General features: G+C 44.9%; 1 protein-coding gene across 2 annotated transcripts; it reads left to right on the top strand.

Annotated features, from left to right (window-relative positions):
* The first annotated feature begins 461 nt into the window (after nt 1-461).
* Nucleotides 462-24,742, top strand: creb3l2 (cAMP responsive element binding protein 3-like 2). 2 transcript variants are annotated; one of them, XM_076722930.1, is made up of 12 exons: nt 462-1,115; nt 17,027-17,270; nt 17,423-17,631; nt 17,745-17,823; nt 18,086-18,288; nt 18,371-18,517; nt 18,648-18,706; nt 19,005-19,073; nt 20,580-20,679; nt 20,871-21,000; nt 21,918-22,152; nt 22,777-24,742. In XM_076722930.1, the coding sequence occupies exons 1-12, from the start codon at nt 1,017-1,019 to the stop codon at nt 22,850-22,852; spliced, it is 1,650 nt and encodes a 549-aa protein (XP_076579045.1). In that variant the 5' UTR covers nt 462-1,016; the 3' UTR covers nt 22,853-24,742. The 2 variants fall into 2 exon arrangements, with proteins under 2 accessions (XP_076579045.1, XP_076579044.1); XM_076722929.1 differs by having other exon boundaries at nt 17,420-17,631.
* The last annotated feature ends 1,114 nt before the right edge of the window (nt 24,743-25,856 follow it).

Genomic DNA, 25,856 nt, shown 5'->3' with positions numbered 1-25,856 from the left:
TGGTTAAATTTGAGGCCACAAATGTACAAATGTTGATTTTATTACTTAAAAACATTCACACATACCTCAAAGTTAAAAAAAAAAAAAAAAACCTTCATTGAAATCCAAGAGTAAAATTTACTCACTGTTTATGTGAAAACATTTGAATTTGAATGCTTTTCATAATTCTATAAATGTTTACAGCTAACTTTTATGATTAATTTGATTTAGCACTTGACAAGACATCAGAAATCCCATTTATTAATTCAGTAGCTGTTCTGGAGCTTTTGGTCACATCACATGAGCTTCCTCACCAGAAAGACGAGAAAGTATATTTTCACTCTCAGCATAATTCAAAATGTGCACTTTACTAACCTTATCTTCTACAAAACCAGGGGCAATGCCCTAAAATTGGGAGTGTGGCATTAATTTGAAATCCTGAACCGGAAACGCTGCTGTCTTAATGTTGTAAATTGACAATAATGCCGTAAACAGCTGTGGCAGAAGACTCGCCGCGTTTAAAATCCTACATTTACTCTCCATCGCATGACGCTGATTCATACGAGCACTGACTCCATCCTTTCTACATCTTCTCACGGTTTTCATTTTATTTTCAGTTGTCTTCGCACTTTGTCGGCCTGTGTGACTCCGCCCTCACATTCCTGAGTGTCTGGGCTGCGAGGAGGAGCAGCAGGAGCGAAGAAAAGGGAGGAGAGGTTGTTAGGAGCTGCCTGTGGACCCTGACCCAGAGAGGAGATGATAAACAACAACAACAATAAGACTCAGGTTCAGTGCGGCTGCTGCAGCTTTCAGACTTAACCCGGATCCATCACCTGAGCCCCCCTCACCTGGACGCGTCATCAGGCTTTTTCTGCGTTTCCTTCACAACTCACTGGGAACTTTTTGTTTGTTTTTGGTTGGAGCTGGAGTTCAGACTGCTGAGCAACAAAGCCCCGCCGCTTTTCGGGACCAGAAAACACACCGACCAAGCACCCACAAGGCCCGCGGAGACAGAGAGAGTCCGTGCGGAGGGAGTCATGGAGATCCTGGACAGTACCGAACCGTTCCTGCACTGGGACCGGAACCTCAGCGAGCTGTCCGAGGCCGGAGAGATCGACTGTGTGCTGTACACTAATGTAAGTGATCGATCAGGGGTGGATGTTGGAGGAAAGGAAACATGTGAGTGATCGATCAGGGCCCGGTGATCGGAGGGAAATGATCACCTTTATCTCACTTTGAGACTTTAGTCGACGTGAGGGGGAGGGTAACGTGTGTGTGTGTGTGTGTGTGTGTGTGTGTGTGTGTGTGTGTGTGTGTGTGTGTGTGTGTGTGGTACCCCGCTCTCCGTTCGCAGCCTGAGCCTTGGGGTCCAGGTGATGCAGGTTTCTCATCCTGGTGATCGTTTGTCTTTTCTTTTAAACACATTTTAAACAAAATGTTGTCAAAGTCTTCAAACTAACAGTTCTGTAAACCTGAAGTTCAAACAATGATCCAAACATGAGAACGTTGGAGGTCGATACGAGACCAGAAACTGGTCTGGGACTACAGTCCAGAGCTGCAACTGAAGAGTTTTTTCCATTTAGTGATCAGAAACTAATGAATAAAAGGTGATTTAAAGCAGAGAAAACTCACTCTTGAGAAGCTGGACGTGGAGAATATTTGGCCTTTTTGTTTGATAAGACTAAAAAATGTTGTAGGTTACTTTTCTGAGGACAAAAGAAAAGAAGGTGTGGAACTTCAGAATAAGAGTTTGAATGAGCAGAGCTTCTTTCTGGACTCTTTATAGCGACACCAAGGTCAGAGTTTCACTGAATAGAGACAGATTTTTGGCGTGAGGACATCTTCTTCTCCGCCGTTAGCTGGTCCAGTCAGAGCCTCTCTGTGTGATATTTTCCATGTGGTCCAGATCTCCTGGACCCTCTGACTAAAGCTTGTGGGGGCCCTGAATGAGCTTTCATCCATTGATGCGCAGTTTTAAAACATGCTCAGTTTATGTATCGCTGTAATGAGAACATGAAGCGTTGGTGATGAAGATCGGGTCGTCTCATTGAAGGGTTGGAGCTCAGGTTGGAGGTTAAACCGTGCAGATACTTAGACTCCACCATCCTTTCTTCTCACACTGGCTAATAAGCTGTTAAAGCAACCTCCAAAATGAAACCCCCGGTGTGCTCCTGGTTTGTCTAAGTGGGGGTGGGTGCAGATGATTGGTCTATCTCAGTGCACAGTCACGGTCATATTTGGGGCAGTGCATACAGTCTGTGTCTCATGCTTTGTGCATGGCAGTCGTCAGAGCATGAATGAACACGCAGGCGCACAGCAGGAATCTAAATCATCATTTTAAACTCCTTTTATGTGCAACAATTAGCCGGAAACTCCCCGTTAGCTCGCTCTCAGCTCCACTGCTGGGACTCTGTGCAGAGAGGACACGCTGGGAGCTAATTAGAGCCTTTATGGTTGCAGCGGTCGAGCTCGCAGCACAGGAGGAGCAGAGGAAATGTGTCTTTTAAGAGAAGTTGGCTTATTGCAAAAGTCCTGCAGAAGTGCACAGAGAAGCGGTTGCATCACCTTTGGTTGCAGATTAAAGTGCATGATAGGACCTCAAGGCCAAATTAGGAGCAGATCAACTTAAATGTACGATGAAATGAACTTGAGTGAGTCCATCCCTGCAGTCACGAACGACACACACAGCATCTCCTCAGTGAAACGAACCCTGCTTTAAGATGGCCTTTCGCCTTCAGTTACGTAACTTGAAGTGTGTGTTCCAGCCATATGGGCCTCCGCTGGCCGAGAGGTGAGTGTGTGTGAGACGGAGACGCGAGTGTGTGTGGACGATAGGAGGAGCGTTTGGGTTTATAGGGAAGAATCCAGCTGGCTCACAGGATGGGAATCAGACACCGCAGAGGCCTGCTGAGCCCTGAGACAATACACACACACACACACACACACACACACACACACACACACACACACAGGGGTGTCTGCCTCCTCTAGAAAAACCCACATGCAGGTAAAGACTTGTGCTGTTAAAGCTTCAGAGCGTTCAAGCTGTGCCTGTCGGGCCTTTGAACGCGTCCTGAGGCCTCAGTTCCTGTCAGATACCAGCAGAGTTTCAGAGCTGCACCTGCGATCGGGACTTCAGGGACAGATTAAAGGACATCTTTGCACCTTTTCACCTGCTGACTAACATTATAGGAAGTGATTCTGGCTCCTGCAGGTGTTTGGAAAGGTGATAAAGCCCACTCATACCTGCAGCACACAAAGGCCAGGTTGTGTTCAGAGGCAGCACAAGATGCGCTTGTTAGTGAGGTGAATGTTCTATATATAGTAAAGTATGAGTAGTGTGTGGGTGTGTGTGGGTGTGTGTGGGTGAGGGTGGGGGGATGCCTGAATGTGGAGACCAACAAGCCTGCAGTGTTTGAGTCTCGGGCAGCTCGAGGAACAGACTGGAGCCTTTGTTGGGTCGAGGCTCACGTTCTCTCTCAGGGGGTTTGTTGACTCGGGATTCCTCACGACAATGTAAGCCCTCTGCGTCGTTAGCATGTGTGGGATCCTGCCTCTCCCATCGGCCGGAGGTCCCTCCCATCGCTCGCTGTCTCTGAATCAAGTTCCTCAGGTTTTAGAATAATAACACAGCATCGTGTGACGTGGAGTCTTTATCTCCGTTCAACTGGGACCAGAACAATCCCTTCTGACGCCGTCGTGAAGTACAGATAGATGTTTGTATAATGTGATTTACGCGTGTTTCAGGGAGGGAAACACGCAGCAGCAACGTCAGGAATTCACATGATGTTGTCACTGATGGAAAACAGATGCTTTCATATTCATTGTCGCATTCCGAAAGATCTTGTCGGTCCAGTTTTTGTGCTGACGGCTGTGTCTTATTATTTGACCCTGTCAGCTATGAATCTTTATCGATCCCATATTGAACGCACAGCTTGAACAGTCCATCTACATGGACTGACAGATGTGTACAAAGAGTCTCACTTGTTGTTTATGTGGACATGAGTGAAGACTTTTACAGAGCACATGACACATCTTGCATCCCGAACATTTAGATGTATTCATCGTCCCTTCATCTCTCTCTCTTTTAGCTCTGTTTTTGGTCTCCACCTCCAGTTTCTGAGGGAATACCTTCTCTTTAGCTGCTAAATGCTCCACTACGTACACCAGCTAGTCTCCAACTGTGTCTGCCTGCTGATTGGTGCTTGTTAAAATCAAGGTTAGATAAGCAAAACTTGTTGGGATCTAATGCCATGCACAGCGCTTATGTATTGCGTGTAAATGTCCAGTAGTCAGTAAAGCTGCATTTTGTTGGAGGTAGACTTGGTTTTTGATAGAAGATGAAGATCAGCCGCACGCGAGGAGAGTCTGAGATCACATTTCTGTCAGACACTTCAGGCAGCGTGCCGAGCGAGAGGCCTTGAATCTAAACTCTACTTCATGCACATTCTTGTGAAGGACTTGGCGTGGTGCTCAGCACATGGCGTCCTCGCTGCGCTGAGGAGAGGAGGCTCGCATGCACGGTCGGTTCGCTCTGCACATGCTCCAGGGCTTTCCAGCTCTGCGTCTGCTTATGTAACACCACATACCTGCAGATGAAGACCCACCTCTGTCTGCTAATCGAACCCCAGCGCTTTTATTCGTACTCATGACGGCTTCGACAGCTGAGCGAGTCATTTTATTCAGCGAGAGCTCACACACACACAGAAAGTCGAGGGCAAACAGCTTGATCCATGTGCTCACAGTGCAGAGCCTGTTCTCCTTCGGGGCAGGGCATCCTGCTCGCTCATGGCCGCCTCTCTGAATGGTCCATGTGTCTGCTGTGTCTCACACACACACACACACACACACACACACACACACACACACACACACACACACACACACACACAGACAGCAGCACTATTTCATTCAGATAATGATTAAATGACGGCATAATTTCACTATCAGCCGTGTTTATTGTCAATCAGAGGTCAGGTGTCTGCATGTGCTGTTTGGGTACTTTCCAGCTTTAACTATTACATCCAGACCAGCCTCTGTACCTGGAGGCCAGGTGAGGTGTCAGCTGAAGAAGCGCACCTGTGTGTTAATGAAGCAGACGGTGTCTGTGGTGGTGACTGATTGCCAGGTTGGCCTCAGCCGTGCTAATTAGCAAGCTGGGTGTGCTAACAAGCTAAACTGAAATGATTAGTGTGGTATATATTATACCTGCTTAGCATTAGCATGGAAGCATTGTCTTTTTGAGCATGTTAGCATGATGACGTTAGCATGTAGACTGCAGAAAAGGTGTTCTAATGTTACAGTATGATCAGATTTTAATCACGTGTTTCCACATTTTGGTGTCTTGTGGTCTAAAGAAGGTTTTTCCACCCTGGTTAGAATAAAATATTTGGCAGGTTTAACCCCGTCTGTCTCTGATGAGCCTCATTACTCACTTCAGAGTTGCTCAAACTGGAGCCACCTTGCTGATTTAAAGTCTTTGTGCTGTAGAAAGTGGCAGCGGTCTGCAGATGGTGTCCACATGCATTGGAGGACACGTTTTTCTCTTTCTCACATCTGATGCAACTCCTCTCCTGACTTTGAAAATGGACTCAGGACTCAGATGTTTGCTGCAGGCATGAAGCCATTTGAGAGCAAAGCGAAGGTAGTAATCAGCGTGTGAGGGATCATTATGGAGAATCCACAGGAGCCTTCGTTCTCTGAGGCAAAGCTAAATTTACCTCCCCTGTCTGTCTGTCTGTCTGTCTGTCTTGATTCTGCATTTCTCTGCCCCCATCTGCCCCCTCTTGTTTGGCTTCAGGCACCATGAAAGGTCTGAAATGGCTGTGTGTGAGCTTGTGAGTGTGGTTGGCAGGGCGTGGGTTTAATAGCCCTGTGAGGAGCTTGTACACCCAGCCCTAGAATAATCCAGTTTTATATAGTTGCAGTGTGGTGAAATGCAGCAAACTGACCGCTCGCTCCTTCCTTCTTCTTCACGTTCTTTTCCACCACTTTGGACATATCATGGAGAAGAACTTTAAAAATACCTGCGTTAGAGACGTCAAAGTTGTGGAATCGACAGAATTTCAATGCACTCAGTTGAAGCTTTCATGAGCTCCAGTTGGAAACATCAAAGTGTTTAAAGCCCATAAACTGCTTATGAAACAGAAAGGTGCTCGAGCTGTGAGACCCTCAGCTTTGATGTTTTTAGTGGATCGTGCAGCTCGTATCATAACTTATGGCTCGAAGTGTACTAACAAGACCAGTTTAAGACGAAGCCTCTCCATCTGCTGTCTAGTTAACCTTTCACTGCTCTCTCCAGCCTTCCTCCTCCTCCTCCTCCTCCTCCTCTTCCCTCAGGATGAGCTGAGAGTTGGGACGAGTCAGTTCCTGTCCAAAATACCAGAAACTTCTCCACTGCTCCCTCCTCTGCTGCTAAACTGCTCGTTAGTGTTTTTCTTCTTGATTTTCTCCCATACGCTTCCACATAAGCTTTTTCCGCTCTGAGCATGTCCTTAATATTCTGCATCTGCTTGTCCACTGATGTGATGCTTTAGCTGAATGAAGTTAAATGAAGCCTGAACTCATTTTACTTAGTCTGGATACTCAGATCTGATCTGATTTGGACCTGGACTTGAATGTGTTTGTTCTAACATGTTAATAATGACGAGTCCGACAGTCGGTTGCAACACTGCTGTCAGACAAGAAGGCTGATATTGGACGATTCTGCAGAGTACTGGATTGTGGATAATGAAAACATAGTTTTTAGATTGTCCCACAAAGGAAACTTTTGTTTACAGTTCAGGACAGATGGTCTTCGTACGTTAATTGCAGCTCTTTGATGAGACATTGGCTAATATTCATACTTTAAGGTCCACACTGGTCACATTCCTGTCTCCTGTGTAAATGTTCCTCTGAAACAGCACCTCCCCAGCACACCTTTCTCCTCCATGAACCTTTTCATTGGAAGAGACATGAACAAGCTCATTCATCCATTCAAGGTTCACTGTGTGTGTGTGTGTGTGTGTGTGTGTGTGTGTGTGTGTGTGTGTGTGTGACTTCAGAAGTGTGTTTCTACTTGGCGAGCATCCACCTCGGAGAACTCCGCTCTAACGGAGGATTTAAGATCAGCAGCGTGCCCAAACAAGCTTCCCGGAGTGTTTGCCTTTTCCAGGGATTAAAACCTTCACTGTGGGGTACAGTGACCCAGTTCCTGGCCCGACGTGCTCCCGAGTCCCGCCGCTCTGCGCCCGTCATCGCACGATTTAAAAAGAGCCGAGATCTTTATTGATCTTTACGACAAATGTTTGCTAACGACCAGATAAACCAGTGATGAGCACACGAGAGATAAACTGGGCTGAGCTTCCAATAAATCTCCTCACTTCGAGACGGCAGAGCGTTGAAGTGACTCACAGGTGAGACGCTGAAGATTTAAAGGAGAGAGTTGATGGAAAGGAAGAGGAGCGACGCAGCAGGAAGAGAGTTGAAAGAAACACCAAAGGAGGGCTGGAAAAAGTGTGTGTGTGTGTGTGAGGGAGTTCACTGGTGTGTGTGTGTGTGTGTGTGTGTGTGTGTGTGTGTGTGTGTGTGTGTGTGTGTGTGTGTGTTGACCCAGTTTATAACGAGCATACACACTCAGGATGAGAGACATTAGAAGGCAGCTGTGCTTGTGTTTGACACAAACAGTCTCTCTGCATCTCACAGCTGTGTTTGAGGACAGGAAGTGGAGTCGGACCAAACGCTGATTTGATGATAGTTTTCAAGTTTGTATTAGAATAAACTTTATCCTAAAAAACTCTGTAGATATTGAGATAAACTGCCACACCACACAGTCCACACCGCTCCTCCCAAAATCCTTTAAAGAGAGCATAAATACTTTCTGACTTCCTGTTTGTGGCCCATTGGTTCCTATTGAAGACGTAAATCTTAATCAACCTTACTGGTCTACTGACTGGTAGAGGAGAAGCTTGACATCACTGCCTGCTCTGGACAGTGAAATAAAGCTCGAGGAAGCATCAGGTTAGCTTAGCTTAGCATAAAGACAGGAAACGGGGGGAAACAGCTAGCCTGGTTCTCTCAGAAAGTAACAAAATCCACCTCATTGAGGGTGACTGATGGACTGTTTCTTTAAGAAAAGTCACAAATATGGTTTAAACTTTGAAAAGGCTCAGTGATTTCAGCAGGACTCTGCACAGGAATAAATAACCCAGTTATTGTGGGACTATTTTCACTCATGGATTGACACACATTTGATGCTGAGTGTTAGAGGCAGTAGGACGGTGTGTGTGTGTGTGTGTGTGTGTGTGTGTGTGTGTGTGTGTTTGACAATATGAAGTCTAGATTCTGGTGTGACAGATATGAAAGCTTCAGTCTAAAATGTGAGTATTGTCACGCTGGTGTGAGTGCGGCTCTGGTGAAGTCATTGTGTAACATCTGGAGGTCAGTGTGTGTTTGGATGTGTGTGTGTGTGGGGGGGGGGTGTACTCGGTGATCGGTCAGTATGACAGAGACTGGAAAGTTTGTGTTACTGTGTGTGTGTGTGTGTGTGTGTGTGTGTGTGTGTGTGTGTGTGTGTTTTGGCAGTGGGATTTCGGACTTTTGGGAAGCTTTAGGAACCAGATGGGGGGGGGGGGAGTCGTTTGAAGAGGGGGGACCTAGGAGGAAAAAACGAGGCCATTTTCCATTTGTCATCTTGTGGGTCTGTTTTTTTTTTTTTTTTAACCATCTCAGTTTGAGGCCTTGTCTGCTCAACTGTATGACTAATACACACACACACACACACACACACACACACACACACACACACACACACACACGTGCACTCCAGCATCAATGCCGCAGCCTTCAGACGGCGTCTGACTCACAGTTGGACTCTGATATTTACCTCTCGGTGAAGTCGACGTCTCCTGTTTTTACCACCCCTCCAGTCGTGCTCAGCACACGCTCCGACTTTAAGGCCTTCTTTTATTCAAGTGTGAAGCGTTAGTGAAGCTGGAAACAGCCGCCGCGTTAAACAGGAAGTGGAGATTTAAGTTCGCAGAGTGGCTCGTAATGGATCTGCTGGGATTTGTGTCTCTGTGGGTATTCCTGTCCTGGCCCGTGGGTGGAGAGTAAACACTGGCAGCCCTGCTGGATGTCACGCCTGCTGTTATTCTCTCACATCCTGTTGTTTACATCCGTTAACCATCACTCCACCCCCATCGCATTGTTGTTTAAAGAACGGACTCAAATATATGATAATGTCAAGGCAGGCGTTATTTCTGCATATTCACAAGCTTTAATGTGGTTTTTTGGTTTGCATGTAGGCCGTCATGGTAAATAAGCCCAGAAATATCATATCAACAAAACATGTTTTTGTTACCGTATGTGGAGCCGAACTCACTGCGTGCTAGAAAATACAGCAGATGTGGACAACAGCTGGTTAATGTGATGCTGAATATATATTTCTTTTTTTAGGTGACAGATTAACTAAAGGTCACTTTGCCCTTTGACTCCGCCGCCAGCCTTCGGCGGGCGATGTGTGCACCTCAGCGCTCTGCAGGAACAGATGAAGGTGTTAATCAGAGTTTAATTAATCATCATTTGCTTTGGTAATTGGTCTCTGGGAGAAATGTTCCCAGCTCCTCGGTTGTGAGGAGTTCCTTCTTTTCTTTGTTTGAGGTGAGAATAAAGTGAAAGTTTACTCGGGGGATCTTTCCTTCCTTCCCGACGGTGCTGCTTTTTCCTCGTGGCTTCCTTGATTAGCACAAAGGTTTGGCAAATCGAGCCGGACTCGATATGGAGAATCTGGGTCAGGGACTGTGCGAGTTGCACTCTCATCCTTGTGAGAACCGGGGCGAGTCTCTCTTGGAACGAGGACATTTTTGCGGAGCGAGGTCATTTGTGCCGGGCCTCGGTTCTTCAGGGGAGATCAGACATTCTGGAACGAATGATGTCAATAAGACAGATGTGTGTTTGTGCGTCTGCATGTGGAGACAAGCAGCCAGACGTTGAAGTTGGTTAGAAATGAGGAGACTCACACAGAGAGCTGCACCCTGTAAGCTCTCCAGCACAGTCCAGACATGAGGCCTTGGTGCCCCCCCTCCGCAGATAAGACCCGGATAGCTGAGGCCCTCCGAGGCCTGTGATCTGCCTCACTATCCTGACACACACAGTAACAACGGCACGGCAAACACAGCGTACCAGCCTCAAGTCTCGGCGCTGTTCCGGCTCATGATAAGTGATGCACTGCGTCGCCTGTCGCGGGTATCTGATGCATGGATCCACTCAGCTGGAATCTGGCAAACAGTTTTTTGTTTTAAAGAGATTCGTATCGACTGCTTGTGCTCGGTTTGCTCACATGCACCTCACTTACTAACGTTTGAGCGTTGAACTGCTGTTTGTGTTCATGCTTGAGGCTCTTGGAGGTCAGTGTCAGTGGGTTTGTTGGACATTCCTGTTCCCCGAGACTCAATCCTGATAACTGTCCCCTCACTCGTTAAGCCTATTTTGTTCTAATCAAAGTATTAGTCAGTATCGAGTTATTTCTCTCGTGGAAGTCGACTGTACAGTTGTGTCTCTCATCCATGCTTATTTTTATTTGTGGATATTTGTAAAGTTTGTTCTGGCTTTGGCTCAGGAAAATTACATCGCCTCAGCCTCACTTTGAGTTTAATGCTAACATGCTAAACTTGAGCATGCTGCGCTAACACGCTAACATTTTGCCCTGCTGGTGGTAAGGATCCAAGATAGCATTGCTTCTCATCACGTACCCAACCAACAGTTTAATTTTCTGGTGTTTGAAGAGCATTACGGCCTCATGTGTGCAGAAGACAAAACCTTTGTCACTTCAGAAGTCCCTCTTTGGCCCAAAGCTGCTGCCGTGCTTGCTGCAGAAACGTTAGTGTCGTTATTAGCTGTGTACACTGCTCAAGCCCTAGTTTCCTGCAGAGACTCATCTCTTTGCACTTGAAGTTACTGACAAGTATTAAAGATTGTACTTGGAGCCAGCGAAGGAATCCCGGCCGCTCTGCAGATAACGTTTCTGCTCATGTTCTTCAGCTTAGTGTTAAAACAGCTTGCGCGCATTGTTAGCATTCCACACTTTGGCTTACAGCTGCAGGAGTGTGATGCACCACTTTCAGTCATGAATGCTGATGATAAGACTGTAACTGCAGCTGCCGAGGTTCAAACATGCAAATGTTGTGCTGTTTTTATCTGTATGCGTTATGGGAATTTCAGCAGAGGGCCAGAATGGGGGGATTATCTTTCGACGGCAGAGGAGCTGGATTGAATGTGAATCTGAGGCCGGGTGGGAAACTGGGGTTAGAGAAGAAGAATGAAAAACATTTTCCCATCTGTGCCAAAATACCATGAAGGCAAAGCTCTGAACCACGCGGGGGAATGATGGAAGAAGACTTTCCTGGTATAGAAAAACTTTTAAAGTCCGTTCTAAGAAGTAGAAGTACTTTGGAAATGTACTTTACCCTCTTTAATTTAAGCCTCACATTCAGACACCTGCAACAGAACCGAAACTGAAATATTTTTTTATTTTAGTAACAGGGCTTTCTTCTTTTCCGTGGCTGACGAGAGGCTTGTTTCCACCTTCTTGTCTGTGCTTCAATATGGGGATGTCTTAACCATGCATGCATCTCTGTGCATGCTTTGGATATTTTATGTCACGGGGCTCAAATATTTGGACCGAGCCTGAATATAACTTAAGTTTTTTAGTCTTTCCCAGGATGTTTAGATTTGCTATTACATACACATTGCTACTACATACCTCTCTGCTGCTTGTCATGTCTGTGTGCAGCTTCTGATTCTTACCGTTAACCTCTTCTGAGCGTTGGCCTTGTCTATATTCTGGATTTGTGGATTTTGGATATCTGTTTTTGCGATACTTTATATTTGCACTCATTCCTTCTTTTTACTGCAACTGCTGCACACCACTAAAAGTTATATCATTATCTCATGTGGTTTGGTCTCTTGAGCTCTTTGATTCAACAGGAACTTTCCTCCAATGGAGAGTTTAGAAAACAGCTGGACCACCTGGAGATCACTTATTAACAGCTCATTAAAATTCAAGACCACAGACGTGAATAATGGAAAGAAACCTTTATTAATGACTTATTTGCATTCATAATTAAAGACGACTTCGTAACTTTTGTTGACAGCTTATTATCCCTGACATAAATCAGGGTTTTCAAAGTCTAAATCGTTAATTATTTGCTTGCATTTTAGTAACTGAAACATTAAAAGTATGCCGAACTGACCATTAGCAGTTTGTCTTTGCAGTTTAGCAACTTATGTACAGACAACTATCACTGGATTACTTTTATACTGAAAAACACCTAAAAACGTGATGTTTCTTAGGCAAGTTCTGCAGATATAAGTCTATTTTCCTGTGATTTCCCAGTGGATGCATGGATGTTTATGTGTGATGGACTCAGAGAAGAAGTGTGATTTTCGAGCTGGTCGCTGAGGGTCTGAAAGTACAGCAGCAGATAAAGCGTTCTTGCTGTACAGTTTGTCTAAGTGGCTGATAAACGGTCAGCTAACCTCTCAAAGTTTATCACAAATTACCAACACGTGTCCAATAGATAACCAACGATAGTCTACAACCTGGATCCAATCAAACTGAGTCAGTACATGTATCTTGACATAAATTCATGAGTCAGAGTGTGTGTGTGTGTGTGTGTGTGTGTGTGTGTGTGTGTGAAGCTGTATCATCAGCAAAAATACACACAGATGATGAGTTCAGGGCAAGGTACACACATGCTAATACACCCACTCGTGGGAGCTGACCCTTGGGCCCGTGTGGGTGTCTTCAGTTTGTTGGGTAGTTTTTTTTCCAGTGCACTCTGACATCTGGTTTTGCTTTTCAGGGGAGGAAGGCGTTACATCACCACACTTTCCTCTCCTACCTCCTCCGAAGCTGGTCGTTAAGGGTTAAAACAAGACGCACATATCCCGCTTTCCAGAAGAATTACAGACCGGAGAGGACATTCCTTCCAGCCCGCTCCCACTCCCACTAATTTAGGCGTGAAGTAGTGACCAACACAGCTGTCAAGGCTTCTATTGTCCAGCCTCATCAGCAGCTACTCAGTACTTACTTTTTAGGAAACAGGACGATTAGTCAGTTTAATCGTCCACACAAATACAAATTAATGTCGCGTCTCAAGTGTAGCATACAAGTCACATGTTCTATTTTTATCCCTCAGAAATAAGTAATTTTGAATCCTCCAGTGAAGCTAACTTTTCATTTCGTGCTAATTAGCAAATTAAAGCTAACATGCTAATTAAAGATAGTGTACATGGTCAACATTTTACCCGCATAACATCATCATGTTAGCATTGAGAGCATGTTAGCATCCTGATCAGCTTTTAGATGAAGTGGAATATAACTAAGTATTTATGTTTTACACAACTTTATACTTCAGCTACAATACATCTCAGAAGCTAATATGTACTAGCATTTAGCTCACAGCACTGAGCGGCCTCGCCTTTAGCCTGGCAGTAGCCTCTTGATTTATCCATCATTGTCACCGTTTCTTAGCTCAAACTCGGCTAACGACTTTCCTTTCACACACAGCTCTGCCTCTCATTGTTCATCAGACTTTTCTGACCTAGTTTGGAGTCTTTTTCCTCGTCAGTGTTTCTCTGATTTGATTAAGAACAGACATTAAAGTATAGCTGAGCTCCTGAGAGGCTTGTCTCTCTTCAGATGAGTCAGGATTTCCGTGAGCAACACTGATGTTTCACCCGAACTTGTGAGATTATCGCTCTGCATTTCCTCCTCTTCACCAGACTCCATTGTGGCTTCATTAAAAGATTACAATCTGCACGTTCAGCGATGTTCTCTGCTTGTTTCGATTTCAACGTTATTCAGAAAAATAAGAGAATGACTCTTTGTTATCACTGCTGCTCCTGCAGAGAGGATAATTACCCGCTGACTCTTACCCCCTAGTTCCAGTTTAAACTCCCAGTTTTCCCATTTAGGCTTCAACTCTGCAGCCTCTGTTTTCCAGCTGGAGGGTGTCGAGTTACATGTGGCCCTAAGTAACACCTCTCTGTTGGTCTGCAAGGACAAAGAGTTTTCTGTCGTGTGTGAGGAGTTAACCCCGACCATAACGATGCTGCAGGCCGGCCTACTGCCCTTCATCACATTTTTTCCTCTCACACACACTCACACACAACCACAGCCACACACTCCGACTGCCAAGATGACAGAGAGCATGTAAGAATCCTCTCCCATTTCCTTTGCTTAGACAAGACGAGGCTTTATTCCTCTGTGTACTCCTGCTGGTGGAGTGTTAACTTATTTGTGTACAAATTCAACATTTGAGACGATTCAGAGCTTTTCTGCTGTGCTGTGAAGCAGCACGGGTGATGTCAAAGGTCGTATAACCCACAAAATATGGGTTGTTTTTTTAATGATGGGTTCTGTATGTAATTACTCCTCCCTGAAAACTACACCCTTTTTCTCTTGAACCATCGTGATGTTTTCTCCTCTTGTTCAGCTGAACCTCATTTCTAATTTCTATATTTTCATTAATATAAAGCTTTTTATCATTTAGTCATGAGTACGACTGCTACAAGACACCACAAATTCATGTCAGACTGGCTGAGAATGGATTCTTTTTCAAAGAACAAAGTTAAAAAAATAAATAAAAGCAGTTTTCAGACTTTCAGCAGAATTCATGAATCCCAAAACACAAATAAACATTGTGTGATTATGATTCAGAATAAACGCTAGTGAGAAAACATTTGCTTGAGACAAAGTTAGCAACTTAAAATCTCAAAATTTAGCAGCCGTCTCAGTTTTTGATCACGTGCACAGCACAGCGTGTCAGCGATACGTTTCTGCACGTTAGCATGTTTGGCTAAGTGACCCTGTTCCCTCCATTAGATTTCACTGTTGTCTGGCTAAAATGTGAAGCCTGCATTCGTCAGAGCCTCTGTCTGAAATCGAGAGCTATGAAACAAAATTAGCACAAATTTGGAGTCTGCTACCGTTATCGTAGTAAACCACGTATGTGTTGTGCAAGAACGGAAAGCAGCAGTCTGTTGCAACCACAGAGCGGTTTAGCTAACGGTCAAACTGACACCGATCTGTCGGCATCTACAACCCAGATTCTGTGATTCTGCGAGATGTAACGTGATTCAGGGCCGAAGTTCTGTTTCTTGTGCAAAATCCTCCTTAATACTGATTGTTTTTTCTTCAGGCTTTGATAAATGATTACTTTTCATGGAGTTTAATGAGTTTTTTAACTGACAGCACAGCTCGTAGCTGTCAGCGTGTGCTGGCTTTACGCTCTGAAGACGTGCAGCAACATCAGCAGCAGTTTGACTGAGAAGATGCCTCTTGGTAACTGTGGAGATGTGGTTACCAGATGTGCTGTAAATTTCTGCCCATAATGTGACAGCACCTGCACATTCACCCAACAGGCATTGATAGAGATGCACACAAACACACACACACACACACACACACACACACACACACACTTTGACAGACATCCATATCATGGCTTGTTCACGCTGATGGTTACTCTAAAAGAGAGGCATGACCCCATTGGTGGTCAAAAGTGTAAATATTTGTCCTCCCCCCTTGAATAGATTCACGGTATGCTGTCTGTGTTTGCATTACACACACACAGGCCTGAAACTGGCCATTTAGGGCAGCGTATGGCGGCAGGAGTGTACTGTGTGTTGATGGAGTGAAGAGGTCATTTCACTGTGTGTGTGTGTGTGTGTGTGTGTGTGTGTGTGTGTGTGTGTGTGTGTGTGTGTGTGTGTGTGAGAGAGAGAGAGAGAGAGAGAGAGAGAGAGAGAGAGAGAGAGAGAGAATTGAAGCCACATGCTTGGCGTTTGGCCGTCCAGCCTCCTCCTGTTTCCTCCTCCTCCATCTTGATTTTATCTTCGGTCATTCGTCTTTGGTTCGACGTTACGTATCCGAACAGGATTGTTCTGAGCTCTAGACGTTACAGGTCACAGATCCATGTGTGTTCATTTTAAATCCCTCTCATTGGCTGAGCCCAGACATGGATGATATTCCACTGGACGCTTCTGCGTATTCTGCCCGGCAACAGAATTTGAGTTACATCAGAGTCGTCTTTGGGCGATGAGTTCGAGTGAGGACGAGAGTGGAAAAACAGCTGAAAATATTCTTGATTTGTTCCTGCGGAGAAAATAAACGGCTGCTGCTGCAGACCAATAATAAGATGGAGACGTCTAATGAGTGTATGCTGTGTCACACTGTGTGGACGCTGACTGACCACAAGATTATCATCTTAAGAAACTCACTGGTGACGTTTCTAATAAATGAGACGCTAAATCAAATGGAACAAAGGAGTCTTGACTGGAAACGACTTGAAACTATGCAATGGATGAAAGCATGTTGATTTCCTTTATGACATTTTATATTATTGTACAACTTGAGCTGTTCCAGTGATGAGTTAAGTCGTGCTTTTATTATGAAGTGCCAATGAGAAAACTGCTACTGAGAGGGTAGTTTTGGACTGTTGGTCGAACAAAACAAGATTTTTAAAGGCAAATTCTGACATTTGGCGTTTTGGGAGATTCAGTGACTAATTGAGAAAAAATTCTGCAGATTAATCTAAAATGAAAATACTCAGAAATTGCAGCTTTATGGCAAAAAGCTCTACGAGTCGCTGTAGAAGCAACAGCGCGTACCCCACACGCTCAGGTGATGTTTCATGTCATCAACAATCAGCAGCAGCGCTTTGCTTTGGCTGCCTTTTGTGTGTGCGAGTCACACCTGGACGTGGAGGAAGAGCGCGCACACTCACCTTGTTGAGAGATGGTAGAAGAAGATAGAGAGCAGGACACAAGAATGCAGGAATGTAGGCATGGAGGAGGAAAGACGCTGGGGGGGGCAGAGGAGATGAAGGGTAGGGGGCTGTATGTGGGCTAGTCTTTAACTTCTGTTTTGTAAATGTGTCGCCTCACTGAGAATCACACAGTCTCAGTCTGGTTTGTCTTCAGTGGAAGACAAAGTTTTTAATTGGCGTCTCGAAGGAAAAGGTGGCGAGGAATATTCATGGTGTGTTTGTCCTCCTTTGTGCAGCACTTCTCTGAGCTCCTGGACGACCTCTCCCAGGATGCTTTGCTGGGCCAGCTGCTCAGCGACCCCTTCCTGTCAGGAGTGAGAGGCGGCGTGGAAGCCATGGAGGGGGAGGACGGAGGCGACCTGTCCCCGTCCTCCCCTCTTCCCCCGCACATCACCGCCGAGCACAGCTACTCGCTGTGCGGGGACAGCCGACCACAGTCACCCCTGTCGCACCTGGCCGGAGAGCAAGGCAGTGACGCAGGTGAGAGGCAGATCTTCACTTTAAAGTTTCAGATGCAACGTGTTGTTGTTCCTACAGACGAAACGTTCAGATCATGAGGGATGAAAAGAACCTTTTAAAGTTTGAAGTCAGAAACAGGCAAACAGGCGTCCACGTCTCGTCTTCTCCAGCAGAGTCCGACGGGGATTCTGGCGAGTGGCCCATGGAGCAGGACGAGGCCATCGACAGCCTCCTGTGTGAGACCCCTTCCCTGCTCCCCACCCTCTCCCTCTCTCTGGCCTCAGGGCCCCAAGCGCCTGAGGGCCCCGCTGTGGCCCCCGCTGCCCCCACCAGCCCATCTGAGACCACAGCCAACAGCCACACCCAGGGCAAAGGCATCAAGGTGAGAGCTCGGAGATGAGTGATCAAAATTATGGTTTTTGGTGATTTCTGGCTGTTTTCTTCTCGCTCTTCTCCTTCGTCTCATCCTTCCCGTCACTCTCTCTCTGTTTACAGATAAAAGAGGAGAGCCTCATCCCAAAGATTAAACTGGAGCCTCATGAAGTGGACCAGTTTCTCAATCTGTCACCCAAAGGTCTGAATCTGAGCTGTTCTCTCTTCCTCTGACTCTCAGCTATCTGACGCCACACTGACCCCTGCAGGTCATTTCTTTAAACACCAGTTGATAATAAAACTGATTCAGAATGATTTTTAGTGCTTGTATGAAAGGACTGGTGGCTCAGATGTAACATGTAAAGACTGATAATAGTTCCTCAGTGTTCAGTATCCTCTTGCACTCACCTTTTCTCCAGATTAGACGAAGCAGCAGATTTAATCCGTTAACCATCATGTTTCAGGTCTGGAGTCTCTGCAGATGCCTCCCACTCCTCCCAGTTCCCACGGCAGCGACTCAGAGGGCAGCCAGAGCCCCGTGCACGCTCCGCCCGGCCTGTCCTGCCCCACCTCCCCCACCAGCCCTCCTCCATCCCAGGCCGGCCTGAAGGTGTCGCCCCGCGCCGCTTCCTGCCTCTCCAACTCCCCTCTGCTCACCGCTCCTCATGTAAGCAATGAGGCCCTTCAGTAACTGGCTCCCACTCACGTTCTATGGGTCATAATGATTGAGTTTCTGTGTGTGTGTGTAGAAGCTGCAGGGGTCGGGCCCGTTGATGCTGACTGAAGAGGAGCGGCGTACGCTGGTGGCCGAAGGCTACCCGGTTCCCACCAAACTGCCGCTCACCAAAGCCGAGGAGAAGGCGCTGAAGAAGATCCGCAGGAAGATCAAAAATAAGGTACAGCTGACTGACTGTGAGGCCAGTTTACGGACATCTGCAGTATTTATTAAACATCACAGTCCGTCTTTAAATCCTTTGAGCGACTTCCTCTGAACGTATTCCTTTGTTTTCTCTCTCGCCGTCTTAGATTTCAGCTCAGGAAAGTCGCAGGAAGAAGAAAGAGTACATGGACACTCTGGAGAAGAAGTGAGTCTTCCTCCTCGTCTTCATTCTTCCATCCTATCATGAATCATTCTGCAAAGATCACATGTGGAGTAGATGAATTTCTGCTTTGCCATTCTGAGCTTCTATATTGTTTTCTGCTCATTTTGTTTATTTATGTCACGTCTGGAAGCAGCAGAATATAAACATGGCAAAAAGAAGCTTTGCAGGGGAAATCTGTCATGCATTAGTTTTCTTATTCAGACGTATGAAAAGTGAAGCACGCTGTGTGAGAGCTGCCATGTCCAGTCACTGACGCTGCAGTACTCCTGTCTGACCACAGGGTGGAGACCTGCTCCAACGAAAACAACGAGCTGCGCAGGAAAGTGGAAACTCTGGAGTGCACGAACAAGTAAGACCCAGTCCAGTCCATGCCTCATATTCTACACATACATTCACACTCTCTTCACGTGTGATTGACTTGATATGCATTAACTGACACGTTCAATCGTGTATTTCCAGATAAAACTACTTCGGTTGGCCTTGTTTTCTTGCAGTAAGCTGATGAAAAGCTTGCACAGTGCTTTCAGGAAAAGAGAGGAACTGTTTGTAGATTCGGCTTCTGTCAGTCATGACACAGATGAGCTACATGAGAGCTGACAGCCATTCAAGAACGGTGACAATGAAAACAGCAGGAAATTAAAGGCGGGATGATTCAGACCCTCCCTGCATGTGACACATGGTCTCACTTTCAGCGCCTGCCTCGAGTCCCCCTTTTTCATTTTTACAGTCCTTCAAAGGCTTTTGTAGCTGAGAGGAACAGGGAGGACGTGTCGGGAAACACCGGCTGAATTTTATTATGTGCAAATAAGCTGAATCAGAAGCTCTGTGTAGATGTGTTCACATGCAGGTTAGCAGCCATGCATAGTCATGAGGATATTTTAATGTAAAAGGCTCAAGCTGCTTCAGCCAGGCTGTGTTGTTTGCTCTCATTATGCAAGGATGAACTCTGTGTGTGTGTGTGTGTGTGTGTGTGTGTGTGTGATGCACCCGGTGAGTGCAGAGTGTATAACTGACTGGAACACAGCTGCTTTGGACCCTGTTTTCCACTCAGTGGTTAAAGTGGGCTTCATCATCACTGCCTGAAAGTTAAATGAACCAGTTGTGTGTGTGTGTGTGTGTGTGTGTGTGTGTGTGTGTGTGTGTGTGTGTGTGCTGACCCTGGTGCACCTGGATAGTGTGCATGTGTTATTGGGAGACTGTAGCTGCCGTTTAATTACAGAAACGGGAGAACAGAACTTCTGCCTCGTGCTGAATGAACGACATTAAGATCAGCTGACTGTAGATAAAACATAAACATTACGTGTCCTATTATCAGATTAATGTTACAGACGCATTAACATGTATGCAGCATTTTGATGTTTTTACCTTATGGATGCTTTAATCAGTCTCCAGTGAAGTACAAATACCTCTAACTGTACTTGCGTGCAGTACATGAATGAACAGGTTGAAATACTTTAAACCAGTGGTGACAAATTCAAAAGCTCTTATTCAGCTTTATTCAAAACACCTTGAAAACAGCTGGAGGAGACGGACGGACAGTAGAGGGCGGTGATGCAGCATGGAGTTGTTATGGCTTCTAAATATGTTCAAATACTTTATTTCCTCTACATTTCTTCTGCGTCGTGATGCAAAGAATTAAATGTCCAAAGAACATTTTTAATAGTTTCAAAGTTTTCATCATTGTTTTATTTAATTTTCTGCTCATTTGCATCTGTACAGTTTACCAGCTCTGTGTGTATGTGTGTGTGTCCAACCAGTCAGGGTTATCTTGTGTGTCTAACCTGTGTGTGTGTGTGTGTGTGTGTGTGTGTGTGTGTGTGTGTGTGTGTGTGTGTGTGTGTGTGTTTCTCTGCAGGTCTCTGTTACAGCAGCTGCAGTCTCTGCAGGCGCTGGTGGCAGGAAAAGTCCCAAAGTCCTGCAGGGTGGCTGGCACCCAGACATCATCATGCCTAATGGTACTATACTGTGTGTGTGTGTGTGTGTGTGTGTGTGTGTGTGTGTGTGTGTGTGTGTGTGTGTGCGCGCTAACAGGAGATTATGGTGATGAATCATTGATTAGAATATTGAATTGGAAATATCTGCTTCCATCGCTCATTAGCAGCGTAGCACTGACTCCCTCTTCATGGGCCTCCCTCCGTCTCTGCAGGTGGTCGTCTTGTGTTTCGCTCTGTTTCTCGGGAGCTTCTACCCCAGCAGTTTGACTCCGTGCTCCACCATCACTGAAACCGGCCTCGCCTCCAAACAGCTGGCTGTCAAAGAGTCCTACACAGCCACAGGTAAACACACACACACACACACACACACACGCTGTACACAAGCTGAACACGTGCTGGAAGCCAAGCAGTCATACAGACATCATACGTAACTTTATGAACAAAATAGAGAAACGCTGATGTTGCTCTGCGGGTAAAACTGCAAAGACGAGTTAGCCTTGCTGTGTTTTTTTCTGGTGTTTCACGTTCGATGCCACGAACGTGTCGGAAAACATGAAACAGTAGAAAGCAGCATGGATACGACACAACGTTACCGTGGATACACATTTGCATCTTTTATGAATGTGAACAGTTCTGTGTCACATCAGGACACATTTTCACACCAACTTTGTTGTTTCCATCACTGCCAGTCGGAGCTGGAGTGAATAAATACGTCGATGTTTTGCCTGATATTGAACCACAGATACACAAATATACCCACATGCGTAGCTGTATTGGTATATGTGTGTAGCTGCAGTGAAATATCATCATTGGATCGGCTACCAAAGAGCTGGGCGTTGTTAGAAGTCAACACACAGTCAGCGAGAGTCACTTTTATACAGTTTTCAGCTAAATTGACCTTTGCTGTTGTTTCCATTGTAATGAATCATTAGTTCCCGGCTATGAAACTGTGGAGGTCCATTATAACGTTGGCAATAATCAGATTCCACCTACAGCGCTGCAGTAACAGCCACAGAGACTGATTAGACGAGCTGACCTTTCACAGCATCCTCTCCACTGCCTCCCCCACACACATTCACTGGGACCAGATAGGATTTTCTTAATGATCAAATTCAGTTTCCTGTCCCAGCATGCCCCCCCGACACACACACACACACACACACACACACACACACACACACACACACACAGTTACAAACAGTAAAATGTTAAAATAATACGAATAAAAATGATCTTAATGTCTTTTCCGACTCTTTTAGTCAAGTCGAGGAGTCTGTTATCGACCTTTGAAGACGAGCAGCCACACCTCCTCGGCCTGGGCGGAGAATATCCCGACCAATTGGAGGACACGCCAGCAGTCGTCATGGCGGCGTGGCGTCGCTCGGAGCAGCAGAAACTGGGGTTGGAGCCCAGCAGGGTGGAGACGCACCCGCCTTTCAGGAATAAAAACAATGATACGCAGACATCAAAAAACCTGCTGCTGGACATGCACAGGTAAACACGCACGGCGATAAATACTCACAGCAGAAGAAGAAGAGCGGTTAGCATGAGCGGCAACAGTAGCTGCAACTCAACAGTCCAAATCAGACGTTTCCCATTTTCACGACGCACAAATTTGACTTTGGATGCATTTGTATATTTATTTAACCCTAAATTCAACACGTTTGCTTTCTGTAATTTAGAGTTTTCAGGGTGAACGAAGCCTAATTTAAGATTCATTCATACCACAAGTAACACCAGGGTAAAAATCACAGAAACGCTTTTATTATTTAAAGCAACTAATGCTCTGTCATGTAGCGGAGAGCAGTGATTATATATAATTAATAAAGTGAATGCATCATTTATAACCTGCTTCTGAATACGTTTTAAACAGCGTTGAATGATTTGCCAGAGATTAAGTATTTATTTTTACTGTCCTCTGTTAATTATTTAATGTTAAAACTTAAGACAGTTTTAAATGGGAAATGGTATCAACCTGTGTGGCCCTTAAAATGAAGCTGTGTGCACCTCGTCACAAGTCGCACACGTCTAAATATGTCTTAATTTGACGTTTATTTATTTATCTGAGGGCTGAAAAGTGGCTGGTTATCTCATGAACCTCTGCTCTCTGTGTCTCAGGTCTCTGGAGCAGAGGGCGAATGAGAGCAGTAGTAAAGTGATAGAGCTGGAGCGGACGGTCAACGAGACCTCCTGAGGGTCATGTCAGCAACCCCCCAACCCCACTCTGCCCCACCTCACCTCACCTCACCTAAAACCCATGATGACCTTTGACCTTCCTCCCTCTGGAGCAAGGTTCAGTGTCCTGGAGCAAACCTCATACAGTAGATTTCAAGGTCATTCTTTCTGCCATCTTTGCTTAATCAGATACACTGTAATAATAATGATAACATGAATAATAATAGTAATAATAATGATAATAATAATAATAATAATAATGGCACTGGTTGCCTTCATTTCTGAAGTAAAGTTGCACTGAATCATTTCTACGTGAGTCAACTTACCAGTAGTTTCTCTTGTCTTAACTGACTCGGCTTGAAACGTTGAGATAAATTCAGACAGAATAATGTTACGAGGCATTTATTCCAGTGGAAAATATATTAAAATATGATGTGAGGCTTTTTACAGGACACTGATGGAGAACCTTTGTATTTATAGAAACTTTTTTTTTTTTTTTTTTAAAGATTATTGCTCTTTGTAGTTGTATTTCTTTTAACGTTAAATGTTTTTATTCCATTCCAGTGATGCGTTCATCCCATTTTGATACTTATGTTCATACTGTTTTTTTTTATTGTACTCTTCATTTTCTCTTCACCTGACTAACGTTTCGAACATTGAGGTTCCTGCACTCGTCTGGAAAATCTGAGAAGCTTCAAAATCTCCAGGAATTGAATTTCTGATGAGGCTGTTTTTGTTTAGGTCAGAAGCATTTTAAAGGGCTAAATTTTTCAGGTTGCTCTTGTTAGCCGGGCTAGTTTGTTTCCCCTGTTTCCAGTCTTTGTGCTAAGCTAAGCTAACTGCCTAGCGTACAGACATTGATGGAGTACAGAGAGTGGTGTTAACTAAGTGTTTTTCCCCCAAAGTCAGTCCCCGTCTGTGTAAATTGTGTGATGGAACCACAGAATTAACCTGCTGCACTAACTTTTACTTTGGCCTTAAATCCTGCGTCGCTTTTCGCCTTAAACACTTTTGCCGTCTCCTCCAGCATCATCGTCACGTGATCTCTCAGCATTTGCCAAAAAAAACTTTCTTCCCAGAAATGAAAAATAAAAAAGAATCTATTTTTGTAAATATAAGTTGTTAATAAATAAGGAAAGTTAAATGTGTGGGATCTGCAGTTCATACACCAGTCCGTAGTTCACTGAGGCTGTTCTGGGTTCTGCGTCGTTGATGAATTATGATCCTAAGATGCCTTCATGTCATGTTTGTCCTGACTTTCTGTCGGGTTTAGTTTGTTAATCGTGGCTTTAAAGGTCTCAACTGTCTATTTCAAGTGTGTTACGGATGGGTTTTTACATTTCTGAGCTTTACTGAAACACGTGTGTTTCGGACCTCTTAAGCCAGGTGGGCTGTCAGGTCACTTTCTGTGCATCCGTGCTGTGAATAGAAACACCCGTCTTTGTTAAAAACTCACTCTCATGCTGAAGAGATCTTCATTCAGATGGGTTTGAAGCAATATCCGCTGTCAGAACTGAAGATAATTAAGCCCAGAAATATAACAAATTGTATTTTACAGCTGAGGATGAATCAATCAGGCAGGCAGCAGAAACTGATCCCAGGCCTGTTTAGAGATGAGAAAACAAGCTTTGTCTATCTGTTTCTCATATTTTAAGCTTTGTGTATCAGTGGCTAGATCATCAAAGATTTATTGTTAAATCTGTTCGTACTGTAGTTTGGGAGGGAGCCAAAACTACAGAGTCTACAAAGGTTCTACAGGAGAGATCTTAGGAAACATATTTTCATGTTTTAAACTTTTATGGAGAGTTCTCTTGTAGTTGAGACTGAAACTAGCAGCCAGTGGAGGATGTTTTTCCAAATCTGATCTCACTTCCGTGTTGCTTCTGTTTAAATCCACCCTGACTTCGGCTTCCTGTCTTTTTGCTTTAAAATGAATAAAGTATTTTCCTTAGTAAAAGCATTTCATCTGGCTTTGTGTGTTTTCATGGTAAACTCTTGACATTAGAAAAGAAAGACGATGCCATCGGACTGCTGTGGAACAAGTTATATAGAACTTAAAAATGGCCGCAAATAGTCACTTTGGTGACTCCACGACTTTTCCTCCAGCGCCACCATCAGGTCAAAGACTTCATTTGTTTAATTTGACCAAGCACAAACAGCTGCACTTTAAGTTTAGTGCTCATTGTGAATGTTAGCATGCTAACACGCTAAAGAAAGATGGTAAACATTGAACCTGCTGCACATCAACGCTTAATACTGTTATTGTGAGCATGTTAGCATTCTGATTTTAGCATTTAGCAAGCAGCTCAAACATCTACAGCAGTAAAACACAGCATAAGGCCACAGAGCCATAATCTACTCATACAAACAGATTCATTCATACACACAGATGTGTACATTTACATGAAGAGCAACAACCAGACACGCAATAAGAGCAAAAACTGTGCATGACCACAATATAATATTTACTTTAATGGATGTTGTTTGCAGCTTCAGAGGATTTTTTGTGCAAATTCAAATTAAGTTAAGGCCAAACTCTATTAGGGCAGAAAGGAGCCTCATGGTTAACACGCTGGCCAGGAGCTTCTATCTCCTCCATCATGACAGCGATCCTAAAATAGATCAGCAGCAGCGCCTCATGATAAGTACTGCGAATTGCTCTGACAGTCCCAAGACGATACACAGTCCCACCGCCTCATGACGGTCCAGTCTCATAGTAACGCAGCAACAGTGAATTCCATTACGGCTCCTGTTACGGTGCAGCGTTTGTCATCAAATCCACGTGAACAACAGAGCAGCTTTCTGCAGCGTGTGATCAAGCTCAGCTAACAGAGTCAGTAACCACAGCAAGGAGCTGATTCCAGGCTTTGATTCGGGATTTTCAGGCACAACTTGTTAGTCATGCATGGAAATGAAAAATCCTTTCATCAGGAAGTTTCTCCATTCTTTTCCGTCTGTGTGTCTTGATGTGACTTTTTCTAAAATTAGGATTTTTCCTTCACCTTCCTCCTCTGTGGAGGCAC

The sequence above is a fragment of the Chaetodon auriga genome, chromosome 22 (assembly GCF_051107435.1).
Source record: "Chaetodon auriga isolate fChaAug3 chromosome 22, fChaAug3.hap1, whole genome shotgun sequence".
In the NCBI taxonomy this organism is placed as follows: domain Eukaryota; kingdom Metazoa; phylum Chordata; class Actinopteri; order Chaetodontiformes; family Chaetodontidae; genus Chaetodon; species Chaetodon auriga.
This window is presented reverse-complemented; position numbering and strand designations above follow the sequence as displayed.

What these genes read in the sequence shown, in the direction of transcription:
- creb3l2 (XM_076722929.1), top strand. Translation starts at nt 1,017, where the DNA reads ATGGAGATCCTGGACAGTACCGAACCGTTCCTGCACTGGGACCGGAAC. An exon ending in CCCAGGGCAAAGGCATCAAG is followed by an intron (nt 17,632 to 17,744) that starts GTGAGAGCTCGG and finishes CTCTGTTTACAG; the next exon opens with ATAAAAGAGGAGAGCCTCAT. An exon ending in ATGGACACTCTGGAGAAGAA is followed by an intron (nt 18,707 to 19,004) that starts GTGAGTCTTCCT and finishes GTCTGACCACAG; the next exon opens with GGTGGAGACCTGCTCCAACG.